Source organism: Schistocerca piceifrons, chromosome 1 (assembly GCF_021461385.2).
Source record: "Schistocerca piceifrons isolate TAMUIC-IGC-003096 chromosome 1, iqSchPice1.1, whole genome shotgun sequence".
NCBI lineage: Eukaryota > Metazoa > Arthropoda > Insecta > Orthoptera > Acrididae > Schistocerca > Schistocerca piceifrons.
The window spans coordinates 234,716,741-234,734,668 of record NC_060138.1 but is presented as its reverse complement, the minus strand read 5'-3'; the positions used below and the strand labels follow the sequence as shown (position 1 = coordinate 234,734,668).

At 45.8% G+C, this 17,928-nt stretch overlaps 1 protein-coding gene and 1 non-coding gene across 3 annotated transcripts in view; both read right to left on the bottom strand.

Annotated features, from left to right (window-relative positions):
• LOC124796300 (ras-related protein Rab-37-like) overlaps nt 1–17,928 on the bottom strand; it is a 335,644-nt gene that overhangs the window by 65,909 nt on the left and 251,807 nt on the right. Inside the window, exon 3 of one of the 2 annotated variants that reach the window (XM_047260426.1) lies at nt 8,644–8,754. The exons of the other annotated variant lie outside the window; for it this stretch is intronic. Coding sequence (XP_047116382.1) covers nt 8,644–8,754 — 111 coding nt within the window. The remainder of the gene's footprint in view (nt 1–8,643; nt 8,755–17,928) is intronic. 2 annotated transcript variants of the gene reach the window in all.
• Nucleotides 11,506–11,580, bottom strand: Trnat-ugu. Its single transcript has one exon. It is a non-coding gene; the product is annotated as a tRNA-Thr (tRNA).

The window sequence follows — 17,928 nt, the reverse complement described above, 5'->3', positions numbered from 1 at the left end:
AAGCCCTCTCTGATGTTAAAAACTTGTCGTTAAAACTGAACCACCCGCGGGATATCCTTTGTGAGAATGCTTTCTAGTATTACAAGTGATTCCAAAATAATTATATTTGCTGATGACACTAGCTGGGTAGAAAATTATGTGGTACGCAACACTGGCACTGTTTCAAATAGTGCAGTTGAAGACATAAGCTCATGGCTTGTAAAAATAAACTGACGCTAAATCACCGTAGGACTCAGTTTTTACAGTTTACAACACACAGTTTATGGAAACCTGACGTTCTAATTACACAGAAAAGGCATATGATTAGTGACGCTGAACAGTTCAGATTTCTACTTGTTTAGACAGATAGTAAACTGTCATGGAATCTTGTTAAGGACCTTTTTAATATTGTAACAGTATCTGAAGTTGCTGGTACTTCTTCACGAAAAGCAATCTACTTTGCTAACTTTCATTCGCTCATGACGTATAGTATTCGTTTTGGAGAAACTCTTCCCATATTTCTGGCTGAGAAACTGGCGGCTCTAGCAATAAGTGGTGTAAGTTCGCAAACCTCTCGTAGACCTCTATTCATTAGCCTGGGAATTATGACATTGGCCTCTTAGTATATGCATATACATATATTCCTTTACTTCGTTTATTGTTAACATTCTCATCTTATTCTCACGAATTAGCAGGTTTCACTCAATTTAAAACTAGACAGAAATCCAATCTGCATTTGGATAGACCTCCTTGACTCTTTTGCAGAAAGGTGTGCAGCATTCTGCTGCATTCATTTTCAATAAGCTACTACGAGAATTCAAAAACCTTAGCATTGATCCACGTGGCTTCAAATAGAACCTGAAGGGTTTCCTTACGGATCACTCCTTTTATTCCGTCGAATAAAGCTTATTCCTATGTTACATTGTTGACTGCGTTTATACTCGTATAAACTTACAGGTTGTCATCCCTTTAGGATTGATTAACATAAATTTTACCTACAATAACTCGTACTTTTCTGTTGTAATTTCATATACTGACGCGTTCCGCGAGTATGCCGATCGGTTCTTTAATTCAGTACTACGGAACTAGACGTGTAAAATAAACAATAAAATAAAAATAAATATAACAGAGAATTTCAGGAGGTATCAGCAAGCAGAACAGCGCTGCGAAGGAGAGTAAAAAGTCTGTGTAATGCCATTCTGTAATTCAGTGACAGATAAGACAAGCCAACTCCTGAAGAGACATAGCATCAAGCCAGTCTTCAAGGGCGAGGAGGAGGACATCAGTGTTAAACGTCCCGTCGACATCGAGATCATTAGCGACGGGGTACAAGCTCGGATTGGGAAAGGATGGGGAAGGAAATCGGCCGTGCCCTTTCAAAGTAACCATCCCGGCATCTTCATGAAGTGATTTAGGAAAATAGCCGGCCGGAGTGACCGAGCGGTTCTAGGCGCTACCGCTACGGTCGCAGGTTCGAATCCTCCGTTCACAATATCTTGCAGTTAAGGTTCTGTTTTGTGTATTGATGAGATACTCCTATCTCAAAGGAGGCCACTTTTATCTATCTACTTAGCGATGTTTTCCCATCTTGTCCTTGGAAATCCAACATGTCATTTCCCGTTTACAGTCATTTCAAGAAAATTTCTTGGTTATCCTGCTTTCCTCCACCCGTTTCACATGGCCATGCCCTCTTAATCTAAAATGGTGGAATTTCCGGCATTCTAAGTTTTGTAGTTGCAGCCACTCAGTTTGTTTCACTGGTTATCTCATCCTTTTTTGTTCGCTTCGGCATAAATCTAAAAGATTTCATTTCAAAAGGTAGGATTCGTTTATTCTCGCTCTCTGCCAGAGCACAGGTCTCCTGTGAGTAGGTCAAACCAGGGATATAGTAGTTACCCGAGGTGGTTAGTTTTGCTTTTCATGGTATCTAGTTGTCCGAAAGGATTGAAGCGAAGTTATATTAGGGACGGTTCGGCAGGGGAGGAAGGGTCAAGGGGAAGATACGGTAGAAAACTCTGAAATATCCATCCGTACCTCGCTGGGTAAGGATCAAGGGGCGGGCACAGGATACACCAGCAAAGAGATATTCATCAATTTGTCTTCAGACTGAAGAGCGGAACAACATCAACGTTTATTTGTGGCTAGATGAACCTTACTGTCCGTGAGCGTTAAATTATTCTTCTGGAACAACTACGGCTGCCAGCGGTGATTCAAAAATAAAGAACAGGTTCAAGTTGTTTTATACACACAAACTATAAACTGCACATATCATTGAACAGAGGAAGGTTCGAAGTTTTGACACAGCTGTGCCGTTGTTTGTTTTTAGCAACATGGTAACTAATTCCAAGAGAAAGCATTTAGTGTGTTGGAATTTGACCGAAGTCAATTCATGGTCCAAGTGCAACAAGCGCCGGCCGGAGTGGCCAAGCGGTTCTAGGCGCTACAGTCTGGAACCAAGCGACCGCTACGGTCGCAGGTTCGAATCCTGCCTCGGGCATGGATGTGTGTGATGTCCTTAGGTTAGTTAGGTTTAATTAGTTCTAAGTTCTAGGCGACTGATGACCTCAGAAGTTAAGTCGCATAGTGCTCAGAGCCATTTGAACCATTTTTTGCAACAAGCATCCCGCCGTCGATTCAGCAAGAAGCCGCCTCTGTACAATCACATTTATGATTTGTGACTGGCATCCAAAATTCTTGGAAGATGGTTGCATATGCACAGAGAAGAACACTCGTCGGTCAAGCACGCCTGATGAAAATGTCGAGCGTATCCCACACGCGTTCACACAGAGCCGCCTAAGTCTACAGTACGGCTGATCCCAAGAACCTCAACTTCTGAAAACACGCTTGCATATGAAGTCCTACAAGTATCATTTACTGCAGTAATTGCGTCCCGGCCTCCGTAGCAGAAGGTACCAATTTTGCATTTCAGTTCTGCAGGATATGGCAGAGGACACTTTTTCCGAACGCCTCATCTTTTCGGACGAATGGACGTTTCATCTATCGGGTAAAGTAAACCGCCATAACGTAAGAATTTGGGCGTCACAAACTCCTGGCGTCGTGTTCCAACATGAAAAAGTCTCATCCAAACTGAATATGCTTTGTGCCGTTTCTGTTCACAAAATTTATGTACCTTTCCTTTTTGCGGGGAAAAGTGTGACGGGGATGCGCTACCTGGACACTCTGCAAAACTGGGTCCTCAACTTTACGAAGATTCCAATAATTTCATTTTTCATCTTTAGATGCAGCGTTATCTTAACACCACCATCCGACAACATTGGATTGGAAGAGGTGAATTATAAGATCTTGTACATTGCTTTTGGCCTCCCGGGTCACCAGACCTCCCACCTTGGAACTTTTTTTTTCTGTGAGGGTACACAAAAGGCAGTGACTTTGCACCACCCATGACTGCTAGTCTTTAATAGGTGAGAAATCGAATTGTTGAAGCTGTCGATTCAATAAACAGGGAGCTGTTGATTCGTGTGTGGAGTGAAGTGGACTACCGTTTCGATGTTTCTCGGTCGACGCATGGTGCCCGTGGTGAGTTTATGGTATAGTGTCTGTGCGAACATAAAACTTTGAACCTTTCTCTATTCCTTGACGTGCGCAATATTTTTCTATCTTCGTAGTTTGTCTGTAACAAACAACTGAAATCTGTTCTTTCTTTTGGAATCACCCTGTACTGTAAATATCTTATCTATTAAATATCCAACACGTAGAGTTTCACTGGGGGCAGATTTTCATATTAAACAGCCTCAGGTAAGGACTTAATGAAGAAGATTTGGCGACTGAGGAGATGCCAGACGAGTGGGGAACTAGTGTACTGATCCCAATATTTAAGGCGAGAGGTGATGTGCAAGACTGGAGTAACTATAGAGGTATTAAACTGATGGCACACACAACGAAAATTTGGGAAAGAGTTATAGAGGCAATATTACGCAAGGAGACTGCGGTGTGTGAAGAACAGTTTGGGTTCATGCCTGGAAGAGGAACGACTGATGCAATACATGCTTTAAGGCGGATAGTGGAGAGACAGGGGGAGCTACAAGCCGATCTACATATGGCTTTCATTGATTTGGAGAAAGCATATGACAGAGTCCCAAGGGACGAAATATGGAGAAGCATGAGAGAGCAGTGCGTGCCAGAGAAGTATGTGAGGTTAGTGAAGGAAATGTACAGAGGAGCAATCACACAGGCGAGAAGTAGTGTTGGCATGACAAAGGAGTTTCCAGTAAAAGTAGGGTTACATCAAGCGTCTGCGCTTAGTCCCTACCTCTTTGACCTGACTGTGGATGTGCTGGTGAAAGATGTGAAGGAGGAAGCGCCGCAGAATATGATGTTTACGGATGATGTGATTCTTTGTGAGCAGAGCATCGACAGACTTGAGGAAAAGCTGGAGTTATTGGAGGAAGGCACTAGCAGAAAGAGGGATGAAAATTAGCAGGACAAAGTCAGAATATTTAGCACTGAAGGATGTGCAGATGAGGTCCTGCAAGATCCAGGGTGATGAGCTGAAGTCGATCTGCAAATTTAAATACCTGGGGTCAGAGGACTGGAAAGCGAGATACAACACCGAATAAATTGCGGTTGGAACACCTGGATGAAAATTAGAGGAGTGTTGTGTGACAAGAAGGTGAGCATTGGGTTGAAAGGGAAAGTGTACAAGTCGGTGGTAAGGCCTGCTATGATATACGAGGCAGAGACATGGCCAATCACAGTAGCCCAGGAAAGGAATATGGAAGTGGCGGAAATGAGGATACTGAGGTGGATGTGTGGGGTAACGAGGAAGGGCAGGATTAGAAATGAATTTGTTAGAGGAACTGTGAAAGAGGGACCCATGGGGAAAAAGATATAAGAGAGAAGACTGAGTTGGTATGGACACTTACAGAGAAAAGGGGAAGAGTATATTGGAAACAGAGTTGAAGATACAAGGTTTGAAGGAGCGAGAAGGAGAGGAAGACCGAAGATGAGGTGGAAGGATAAGATATCCGGGGACCTAAGGGAGAAAGGATGGAAGAAGGAAGAGGCAATGGATAGAGTACTATGCTAGAGGGCTATGCGTGAAGCGTTCAGTGAATTCGAAAGTAAAATTCTATGTACCGACGTGACAGAAAATCCTAGGAAGTTCTGGTTTACGTTAAATCAGTAAGTGGCTCGAAACAGCATATCCAGACACTCCGGGATGATGATGGCATTGAAACAGAGGATGACACGCGTCAAGCTGAAATACTAAATACCTTTTTCCAAAGCTGTTTCCTTCTCTAAATCCTCGCACAAACGAAAAAATGGCTGACATCGAAATAAGTGTCCAAGGAATGGAAAAGCAACTGGAATTACTCAACAGAGGAAAGTCCACTGGACCTGACGGGATACCAGTTCGATTCTATACAGAGTACGCGAAAGAACTTGCCCCCCTTCTAACAGCCGTGTACCGCAAGTCTCTAGAGGAACGGAAGGTTCCAAATGATTGGAAAAGAGCACAGGTAGTCCCAGTCTTCAAGAAGGGTCGTCGAGCAGATGCGCAAAACTATAGGCCTATATCTCTGACGTCGATCTGTTGTAGAATTTTAGAACATGTTTTTTGCTCGCGTATCATGTCGTTCCTGGAAACCCAGAGTCTACTCTGTAGGAATCAACATGGATTCCGGAAACAGCGATCGTGTGAGACCCAACTCGCTTTATTTGTTCACGAGACCCAGAAAATATTAGGTACAGGCTCCCAGGTAGATGCTATTTTCCTTGACTTCCGGAAGGCGTTCGATACAGTTCCACACTGTCGCCTGATAAACAAAGTAAGAACCTATGGAATATCACACCAGCTGTGTGGCTGGATTGAAGAGTTTTTAGCAAACAGAACACAGCATGTTGTTATCAATGGAGAGACGTCTACAGACGTTGAAGTAACCTCTGACGTGTCACAGGGGAGTGTTGTGGGACCGTTGCTTTTCACAATATACACTCATGGAAATTGAAATAAGAACACCGTGAATTCATTGTCCCAGGAAGGGGAAACTTTATTGACACATTCCTGGGGTCAGATACATCACATGATCACACTGACAGAACCACAGGCACATAGACACAGGCAACAGAGCATGCACAATGTCGGCACTAGTACAGTGTATATCCACCTTTCGCAGCAATGCAGGCTGCTATTCTCCCATGGAGACGATCGTAGAGATGCTGGATGTAGTCCTGTGGAACGGCTTGCCATGCCATTTCCACCTGGCGCCTCAGTTGGACCAGCGTTCGTGCTGGACGTGCAGACCGCGTGAGACGACGCTTCATCCAGTCCCAAACATGCTCAATGGGGGACAGATCCGGAGATCTTGCTGGCCAGGGTAGTTGACTTACACCTTCTAGAGCACGTTGGGTGGCACGGGATACATGCGGACGTGCATTGTCCTGTTGGAACAGCAAGTTCCCTTGCCGGTCTAGGAATGGTAGAACGATGGGTTCGATGACGGTTTGGATGTACCGTGCACTATTCAGTGTCCCCTCGACGATCACCAGTGGTGTACGGCCAGTGTAGGAGATCGCTCCCCACACCATGATGCCGGGTGTTGGCCCTGTGTGCCTCGGTCGTATGCAGTCCTGATTGTGGCGCTCACCTGCACGGCGCCAAACACGCATACGACAATCATTGGCACCAAGGCAGAAGCGACTCTCATCGCTGAAGACGACACGTCTCCATTCGTCCCTCCATTCACGCCTGCCGCGACACCACTGGAGGCGGTCTGCACGATGTTGGGGCGTGAGGGGAAGACGGCCTAACGGTGTGCGGGACCGTAGCCCAGCTTCATGGAGACGGTTGCGAATGGTCCTCGCCGATACCCCAGGAGCAACAGTGTCCCTAATTTGCTGGGAAGTGGCGGTGCGGTCCCCTACGGCACTGCGTAGGATCCTACGGTCTTGGCGTGCATCCGTGCGTCGCTGCGGTCCGGTCCCAGGTCGACGGGCACGTGCACCTTCCGCCGACCACTGGCGACAACATCGATGTACTGTGGAGACCTCACGCCCCACGTGTTGAGCAATTCGGCGGTACGTCCACCCGGCCTCCCGCATGCCCACTATACGCCCTCGCTCAAAGTCCGTCAACTGCACATACGGTTCACGTCCACGCTGTCGCGGCATGCTACCAGTGTTAAAGACTGCGATGGAGCTCCGTATGCCACGGCAAACTGGCTGACACTGACGGCGGCGGTGCACAAATGCTGCGCAGCTAGCGCCATTCGACGGCCAACACCGCGGTTCCTGGTGTGCCCGCTGTGCCGTGCGTGTGATCATTGCTTGTACAGCCCTCTCGCAGTGTCCGGAGCAAGTATGGTGGGTCTGACACACCGGTGTCAATGTGTTCTTTTTTCCATTTCCAGGAGTGTATATAAATGACCTAGTAGATAGTGTCGGAAGTTCCATGCGGCTTTTCGCGGATGATGCTGTAGTATACAGAGAAGTTGCAGCATTAGAAAATTGTAGCGAAATGCAGGAAGATCTGCAGCGGATAGGCACTTGGTGCAGGGAGTGGCAACTGACCCTTAACATAGACAAATATAATGTATTGCGAATACATAGAAAGAAGGATCCTTTATTGTATGATTATATGATAGCGGAACAAACACTGGTAGCAGTTACTTCTGTAAAATATCTGGGCGTATGCGTGCGGAACGATTTGAAGTGGAATGATCATATAAAATTAATTGTTGGTAAGGCGGGTACCAGGTTGAGATTCATTGGGAGAGTCCTTAGAAAATGTAGTCCATCTACAAAGGAGGTGGCTTGCAAAACACTCGTTCAACCTGTACTTGAGTATTGCTCATCAGTGTGGGATCCGTACCAGATCGGGTTGACGGAGGAGATAGAGAAGATCCAAAGAAGAGCGGCGCGTTTCGTCACAGGGTTACTTGGTAACCGTGATAGCGTTACGGAGATGTTTAGCAAACTCAAGTGGCAGATTCTGCAAGAGAGGCGCTCTGCATCGCGGTTTAGCTTGCTCGCCAGGTTTCGAGAGGGTGCGTTTCTAGATGAGGTATCGAATATATTGCTTCCCCCTACTTATACGCCCCGAGGAGATCACGAATGTAAAATTAGAGAGATTCGAGCGCGCACGGAGGCTTTCCGACAGTCGTTCTTCCCGCGAATCATACGCGACTGGAACAGAAAAGGGAGGTAATGACAGTGGCACGTAAAGTGCTCTCCGCTACACACCGTTGGGTGGCTTGCGGCGTATAAATGTAGATGTAGAAGTATCCAGAAGAGCAACGCCGACCCTACGTGACGTGGGACAGGGCGACGATAAAGAAGAAGAAGATGAAGGTAAGGAATTTCTGTAAACGTGAAAGCTGGTGCCACCTGTTAGACTAAATAATAGCCAGGACTCAAGCGTCGTGTTACATATTCTGTTCCCAACCTCCCCCCCCCCTTTCCCTCCTCCCCATGTGGACGTTCCTACTTTCTCCATAGTTAGAACATAGTTTTGCTGACGAATGTAGTTAAGGATGAAGGAACAGCACATCCTGAACTGTCAATAGCAGGGAACGCCGCAGGCGAACGGAAGCAGCGGGGCGTCGCTGATGTAGCGGCGGCAGCAGTGACCGCAGCGACCCCCTGGGGGCGTCTGCGGCGAGGCGGTGGTGGCCTGCGGGGGTGGCAGCTGCTGCGGCTGCTCACCCGGAAGTCGATGCCCACGGTGGAGATGAAGCTGCCGCTGAGGAAGCGGCCGTCCCTGAAGCGCACCAGCAGGCACGTCTTGCCCACGCCGGAGTCGCCCAGCAGCATCACCTGCAACGTCAACACGTGCGGCCTCACGCAGGCGGCTGCGCTCCTGTCACTAAGGCCCTGCAAAGTGCCGATCTGCATAACAAGTACATGAAGAAAATCACGCAGCACCGCAGTAAGAAATCTGATGAGTCGGGTGCATCCTGTAACACTACTTGGCTACTGCCGGGGTCCACGCAACTTTTTTTATTTAGATAAAAAATTGTCGGAAATGCACGAGGCATGGCTACAATGTGATAGCTAGCAGCATGCAACTTCCACTTCAATCTAATATATTTCTTGCTGACTTTGTAATGCTGCACACGTACAACTTTCTTGTTGCCTTGATAATGCTATACACGACAGTCAGTAGTCAGATGTTCTTCAGCACCTCGAAACACCAGACAGACACTGAGGAGACAAAACATTATGACCTCCTGCTTGACAGTGTTTTGCTCCATGTTTGGAAAGCACTACAGCAACGATAGTGCATGACGCTGAACAGACAAGCTGTTCGTAGTTTTTAAGAGGTATCTGACACAGATATCTACGCCCAGGTCACACAATTCTCGTAAATTACCGGCCAGTGGTTTGTAGGTGATGAGCACTTGCCCCGTAGAGCCCAGGATCTGTTCCATGGGGTTCAGGCCTAAAAATGGTTCTGAGCACTACGGGACTCAACATCTGAGGTCATCTAGAACTTAGAACTACCTAAACCTAACTAACCTAAGGACATCACACACATCCAGGATTCGAACCCGAGACCGTAGCGGTCGCGCGGTTCCAGACTGAAGCGCCTAGAACCGTTCGGTCACACTGGCCTGCGTTCAGACCTACATCTGCGTCTACGTCTGCATACATACTCGTCAAGCTACCGTACGGTGTTTGGCGGACGTCACGCGCTGTACCACCACTAGTCGTTTTCTTTCCTGTTCCACTCGCAGACAGCCGGTCGTGGTAGCCAAGCGGTTAAAGGCGCTACAGTCTGGAACCGCGCGGCCGCCACGGTCGCAGGTTCGAATCCTGCCTCGGGCATGGATGTGTGTGATGTCCTTAGGTTAGTTAGGTTTAAGTAGTTCTAAGTTATAGGGGACTGATGACCTTAGAAGTTAAGTCCCATAGTGCTCAGAGCCATTTGAACCACTCGCAGACAGAGCGAGGGGAAAACGACGGTCTGTATTCCTCCGTATGAGCGGTAATTTCTAGTATCTGAGCTTCGTGCTCGTTATGCGAGATGTATGTTGGCGCTTGTAGCATTATTCTGCAGTCAGCTTCAAACGGCTGTTCAAATGGTTGAAATGGCTCTTAGCACTATGGGACTTAACTTCTGAGGTCCTCGGTCCCCTAGAACTTAGAACTACGTAAACCTAACTAACCTAAGGACATTACACACATCCACGCCCGAGGCAGGATTCGAACCTACGACCGTAGCGATCGCGCGGTTCCAGACTGTAGCGCCTAGAACCGCTCGGCCACCCTGGCCGGCCCAAACGCCTGTTCTCTTAATTTTCGCAATAATGTCCCTCGGAAAGAACGTCACCTTCCCTCCGGTGATACCCATTTGAGTTCCCGAAGCATCTCCGTAATACTCACACGTTGCTCGAACGTACTTAATTGGACATGGTGCGGATCCCAAACACTCGAGCAGCACGGAAGAATACGTCGAACTAACGTCCTGTACGTGGTGTTGTTTACAAATTAACCACAATTTCCAAAAATTCTCCCAGTAAACCGATGTTGACCATTCGCCAACCCTGCTACAGTTCTCACACGCTCGTTCCATTTCACATCGCTTTGCTACGTTACGCCCTGATATTTTAACGGAGTGGCTGTGTCAAGCGGGGCACTAAAAACGCTGTACCCGAACAGTACGGGTTTGTTTTTACTACTCATCCGCATGAACTTGCATTTTTGTATATTGTACATCACAGCACCATGAACAAGCAACCGCAGATTGCTGCCCACCCTGTCCACCAGATCATTTATGATACAGAAAATAACACCGGACCTATCGCGCTTCTCTGGGACACTCCTGACGACATCCTTATCTCTGACGACCACTCGCCGTCGAGCTCTAGGTTCTATTACTTAAGAAGTCTTCGAGCCACCCATATATCTGGGAACCTATTTAGTGTGCTCGTACTTTCGTTAAACTGATGTGTAAGACATTACTATCACGCTCCTCGAACCACCACTGCACAGTTCTGGCCTTGGGGCACGGACAGTTATCCCTCTGGAAGACTCGTCGTCTGGAAGATGTCACGTATGTAAGGATGCAACTGGTCCGCAATTATATTTGTGTAGTCCACAGCTGCCATAGTACCTTCGATTTCTACCATAGGTCGCATGAAAGCCAAGGTGAATGTTCCCCATAGTACAAAATTTCCGCCAGTGATCTGCCTCCAGACCCGGTTCATGTTCGAGGAGCTGTTCGTCTGGATGACGGCGTACCAGAACACGACTATCGACCAGATGTACCAAGAAACGACCATGTGACGTTTTTTCACTGATCCTCTGTCCCGTTTTGAGGACTGCACTGCATTGTATTGCAGTCTTAATTAACGATCTCGTCGTCTGCTGCGCGGCCTAATATTCAACAATGAGCCCTGAACAATGTGCGCCGAAACAGTTACGCCTGTAACAGCATAGTACGTCGCCTATCCCGCTTTACAAAGCGGACAAGCCTTCCATTTCCACGTTGAAATTACAATTAAATCAATACCATTAGTTTCTCACAGGCGCTGATATACACCAACGGGGACAGTTGAAAATGTGTGCCCCGACCGGGATCCGAACCCGGGATCTCCTGCTTACAAGGCAGACGCTCTTTCCATCTGAGCCACCGAGGGCACAGAGGATAGTGCGACCGCAGGGATTTATCTCTGGCACGCTCCCCGTGAGACGCACATTCTCAGCTTCTAGTCCACACACTACATTCGTAGTGCCCCTGCCATTATACCTACTACTCGTGGCAGACAATCCACCGAGAACAGATGCCGTCTTCATATCGTTAAGGCTAACCGGCTGATGACCTCCTTCAGTGCGGATGCACTGAACACTTATGGGACTCGGTGGACTGTCTGGAGCGAGTAATGGGCATAATGGCAGGGACACTACGAATGTAGTGTATGGACTATAAGTTGAGAATGTGGGTCTCACGGGGAGCGTGCCAGAGATAAATCCCTGCAGTCGCACTATCCTCTATGCCCTCGGTGGCTCAGATGGATAGAGCGTCTGCCATGTCAACAGGAGATCCGGGTTCGAGCCCCGGTCTGGGCGCACATTTTCAACTGTCCCCGTTGGTGAATGTCAACGCCGGTCAGAAGCTAATGGTATTGATTTAATTGTAATTTCATTCTAGAGAGCTGCACGGTCACCAATGGCATCTGTTCTTTCAGACATGTCCGAAAGAACAGATGCCATCTTCATATCTCCACGTTGTGTGAGAGGCGCGGATGTTTCAACACCTTGTCACGTACTTCTTGTTTCACCGTCCGTCAATCATTTTCCATAGGTGAGCACGTCAGTAGGATGCGAACAGCAGATCTGCTTTGCCGTTTCTGGGGTGGTCATTGATGGGCGACGGGGCCATGAGAATCTGCCTTAAAGTTGCTAATATCAGGGTATTCCGCATTTGCGGCCCGTGTCGTCGCTAGAATCTTTCCTCATGCGTCTCTGCTGCGCCGATATACTTTCCTTGCAGTGACAAGTAGATGCAACGCCACCAGACGGCTTTCGGTCTGTCGTGAGCAGTGGTCATCATGTTTAGCGCATCAGTGTATCATTACAAGGGTGTGGAAAAGTAATTTCTGACATAGTACAGTGTGTTTAGCTTTCATAACAAAATGGAGTCTATGTCATATTCCTTCAGTCTAAAACATTCGCTCATTTCAAATGTCTCAAGAACATTACTGAAACCCATTCTAGAGTTCAGGAAGAAACAGGTGATGATATATGTCAAATGTCTGACTTCACCAAAGAATTTGGTGACCAACTTAGTAATCTGAAGACACTTAAATGTTCATATTCACTCCTGGATATTCATTTTGTGGTGGATGATTTTCAGAGTTCACTACTAATTATAATGATTTTATCTTTTTGTGCTGAATGGCTTACGAAGTTCACTACCATTATAATGGTTTCATTAACTATAGATTTAGAAAAAAAAATTTGGAAATTTGTGGTAAGTTCTGTGGGAGCAAACTGCTGAGGTCATTACTTAATATAACTTAAACTAACTTACGCTAAGGACAACACACACACCCATGCCCGCGGAGGACTCGAACCTCCGACGAGGAGAACCGCGCAAACTGTGACAAGGATCCCCAGACCGCGTGGTTAGATTTAGAGGTATTGGAATGCATGAGGACGAATGGCAAAGCACTGGAGGGAAACAGTTCTTCAACTGTTGAATTTGCAAAGAAGTGTCCAAAACGAAAGTGCCAACCAACAAAAGACCGTGACAAGAGACTGATCTGAATTTTGGGACCACTTCTGCGTGTGAATCACTGTACTTGATGTTTAATCTATTTCAATCTAAATATCGATCTGTAATAACTGAAGAACATTTTGTTGTACATCCACCACAAGCAGCGAAAATTTTTATATTATTCAACTACTTCGACATTTAATCCATCCTCTGGCAGACTCTAATGCCGAAACTAATTTGTGAATAATAAACATTTTAGCAGCTTGTGGAGGATTGACAGCAAAATACCTTTTATAAAATCTATGGAGCAAAACTTAAAGAGGATTTTAAGTAACGGGGAGAACTTCCAAGAGAACTTGTGCGTTTTGCTCTCTCCAACTGTAGATTTGAAGCTACTGGGAAACAGTTACCAACGGAGTTCAAAAAGCTAACAACTAAAATGAACACTCGAAAAAAACATAACGAAACCAGCTTCTTCATTTTTGTTGTGTAAAGAAAGGTAGTTGAATGATGTAAGCTTTGGCACAAAATAAACGCTTTTTCATTAATGTTCATTAGAGCCATTAAGGCGGCTGAACCCTACCCGTGGGATATCCCACCCACAATGCTGTACGACATTAGTTTGATTAGTCTTTAAACAATGCAGTTGTCTTAGAATCAGTTCCATAAGTTTGTAGCTCCCGAAGGTAAGGCTAGTGGCCACCCGTTTATTATAGCCACGAGCTAGCGACGTGTACCACCAGGTAATTACAGCGCTGCCTCAACCACACTACTCCGTAGCGGTTTGTTTCCGCCTGGTCCTGAAATTTCAGGTGTCTTCCAAATCTGAAGATTCTTCAAGAGTTGAAATTTTTTATACATCGTAAGTAAGATGTATAAAGAAGAAAGATGGAGAAAAGAAATAGCAGGAAATAATGCACAAAAGTAAAAGAGTTTTCTGTAAAAAGAACAGAATATGAAAATCCAAATTGTGATTGAACGGGTGGTGAAAGGAGAAAAGGAGAGATGTGGTCCGTTGTTGCGATCTTGTCAGAGGACTGATGTGATGGATTCCACATCCACTTGAACCTGCTTACTGTAGTCTTCAGACGCTTCTGTTCTTTTTCTACCTGAAATGTTTGCTGTCCACGTTCCACTTACTTACAAGTCTATACCCTAGAAAAACATAATCACAAAAGAACATACGTCCAAATCTTTAAATTTATATTCGATGTTAACACGTCTCTATATTTCAGAAATACTTTTCTTGCAGTCCCAGTCTGCATTTTATGTCTTCTTTAGTACGGTCAAATCAGTTACACTACTGGCCATTAAAATTGCTACATCAAGAAGAAATGCAGATGATAAACGGGTAGTCATTGGACAAATATATATGATACTAGAATTGACATGTGATTACATTTTCACGCAATTTGGGTGCATAGGTCAGTACCCAGAACAACCACCTCTGGCCGTAATAAAGGGCATTGAGTCAAACAGAGCTTGGATGGCGTGTACAGGTACAGCTGCCCATGCAGCTTCAACACGATACCACAGTTCATCAAGAGTAGTGACTGGCGTATTGTGACGAGCCAGTTGCTCGGCCACAATTGACCAGACGTTTTCAATTGGTGAGAGATCTGGAGAATGTGCTGGCCAGGGCAGCAGTCGAACATTTTCTGTATCCAGAAAGGCCCGTACAGGACCTGCAACTTGCGGTCGTGCATCATCATGCTGAAAAGTAGGGTTTCGCAGGGATCGAATGAAGGGAAGAGCCACGGGTCGTAACACATATGAAAATTAACGTCCACTGTTCAAAGTGCCGTCAGTGGGAACACGAGGAGACCAAGACGTGTAACCAATGGCACCCCATAGCATCAGGCCGGGTGATACGCAAGTATGGCGATGACGAATACCCGCTTCGAATGTGCGTTCACCGCGATGTCGCCAAACGCGGATGCGACCATCATGATGCTGTAGACAGTACCTGGATTCATCCAAAAAATGACGCTTTGCCATTCGTGCACCCAGGTTCATCGTTGAGTACACCGTCGCAGACGCTCCTGTCTGTGCTGCAGCGTCAAGGGTAATCGCAGCCATGGTCTCCGAGCTGATAGTCCAAGCTGCTGCAAACGTCCTCGAACTGTTCATGAGGATGGTTGTTGTCTTGCAAACGTCCCCATCTGTTGACTCAGGGATCGAGATGTGGCTGCACGAACCGTTACAGCCATGCGGATAAGATGCCTGTCATCTCGATTGCTAGTGATACCAGGCCGTTTGGATCCAGCACGGCGTTCCGTATTACCCTCCTGAACCCACCGATTCCATATTCTGCTAACAGTCATTGGATCTCGACCTACGCGAGAAGCAATGTCGCGATACGATAAACCGCAATCGCGATAGGCTACAATCCGACCTTTATCAAAGTCAGAAACGTGATGGTACGCATTTCTCCTCCTTACACGAGGCACCACAACAACGTTTACCTGGCAACGCCGGTCAACTGCTGTTTATGTATGAGAAATCGGTTGGAAACTTTCCTCATGTCTTCACGTTGTAGGTGTCGCCACCGGCGCCAACCTTGTGTGAATGCTCTGAATAGCTAATCATTTGCATATTACAGCATCTTCTTCCTGTCGGTTAAATTTCGCGTCTGTAGCACATCATCTTCGTGGTGTAGCAATTTTAATGGCCAGTAGTGTATTTTGCTGCCTAAGTTGCAAAATTCGTCTCATTTTCTAATTTGATTTCCTCAGCGTCGCCTGATTCAATTTGACTATATTCCATAGACTTGTTTTACTTTTATTTATATTCATCTTATAGCCTCATTTCAAGATGGTGTCCGTTCTGTTCAACTGATATTCCAAGTGCTTTACTGTCTTGCACGGAGTTACAATGTCATCGGCCAAGTTCAAAGATTTTATTTGTTCTCTTGAACTCTAATTGGCTTATTATCGTTCTTCTTAGCTGCTTTTATTACTTGATCATTGTGCAGATTGAATTACAGCCGATACTGGCTACTACACTGTCTCAGCCATCCTCAGCTTCTGCTTCCCTCTCATGTTTTCCGACTCGTAATTGAAGTCTCTCATGTATACGAGATATGGATAAACTTTTGCTCCGTGTATTTTATCCTCAGTATCTTCAGGATTTCAAAGAGTGTATTGAAGTCAACGAAGCCAAAACTTATTCTAAGTCTACAAATGTTATAAACATTCTTCGACCTTTATTCTAAGGTAAGTTGTGGCGTCAGTATTGCCTCGCGAGTTCCTACATTTCTCCAGAGCCTAAACTGATCTGACTTTGATATGAAGAGGATAGGTGTCGAGTAACATGAATGAATAACTGCATGAAATTATTCCGAGGGGGCGATGATCTCAATAACAAAAAAATTGAGCACTATGTGCATGTTCTATCAAATGGCAGATTGTGAGCTAAGAATGTAAGCAACTGACAACTCTAAATTGGCAACAATCAATATTGAGCATACTACGAGAGTTAGGAAAGTTTAAATGTCCATACACATCGCGCTCAGTAGAAAGGGAAGGAACGAGGACTAGTGTCTAACGTCCCGTCGAACCAGAGAAGTTTGAACGACGTAGGGCAGCTAGAAAATCTGAAAAGGGAAATGCAAAAACTTAGTGTTGTGTACATAGTTCCGCGTAGTCAGAGCGTACACAACTTGCCCACTAGAGCGCGCCCCGCTAAGCACAACAGCGCAGGCGCAGCGCTCGTCCGTCTCCACACTACGAGATTGCTGCTAACGTAGAACCTTTTCTCCTCCGGATCACACTCGCGCAGTGATACCTGAACGCTCGAGGTATTATAACGAGTGTACAGACCTCCGATTACTCAGTCTGCATTAGTCTATAGTAAAGTTTCAGTCTGCGCCTAATAAGATTACCATATTCCTGTACATAGCCATGAAGATAAATGAATAGACACTTTGTCAAGTATCGGAGATATATGAGAATAAGATTACGTACCAAGACCAAAGGAACTTCAGACTGTCAATTGTAAACAGCATCCGGAATCAAGTTACGTAATTTCTATATTTTTTATTATTTTAATAAATGTGTGAGAAAATTAATCAAGTTCTGTTTAAAGTTGGTCACCGTCAATCCGCTACTGTAACCGTGCAAGTGGCATTTCTATCGTCTGACCTAACGGCAGAAGATAAACACGCCACGATAAGACCACGAGACATATTGCTGACACTCGCCTACTTCGTTAGAGCGACAAGTCAAATAATCTGATGGTGTGTGTACTGAAGGTCTTACAGTACGCACAACACACTTAGTCTAGATGCAGTGGCCATCAATGACCTGAATCGGAGAGACGATAAGGATTTTCGGCCAGACGAATATAGGGTAATATCAACAGTAGTAGAAAATGGTGTAACGTGAGTAGGATCCGTTACGATTAGTGTGGTAGGGCAGAGAGTGAGTTACTATGAACAGTTCAGTGACAGTGTTGTTCTTAACAGATTCAGCAAATAAACGCCGACAACAGTAGTTCAGGTATACATGCCAACATCGCAAGAAGAACGTGAAGAGAGAGATAAAGTATACGAGGATATTGAACGGGTAATTCAGTACATAAAGGGAGATGAAAATCTAACAATCACGAAGAACTGAAATGCGGTTATAAAGAAAGGAATAGAAGAAAAGGTTAAGGGAGAATATAGGCTCGGTAGTACGAAGGAGACGAAAGGGAGAATATTTGAATTCTGCAACAGATTTCAGTTAATGATAGCAAATACACTGTTCGAGAACCACAAGAGGAGGAGT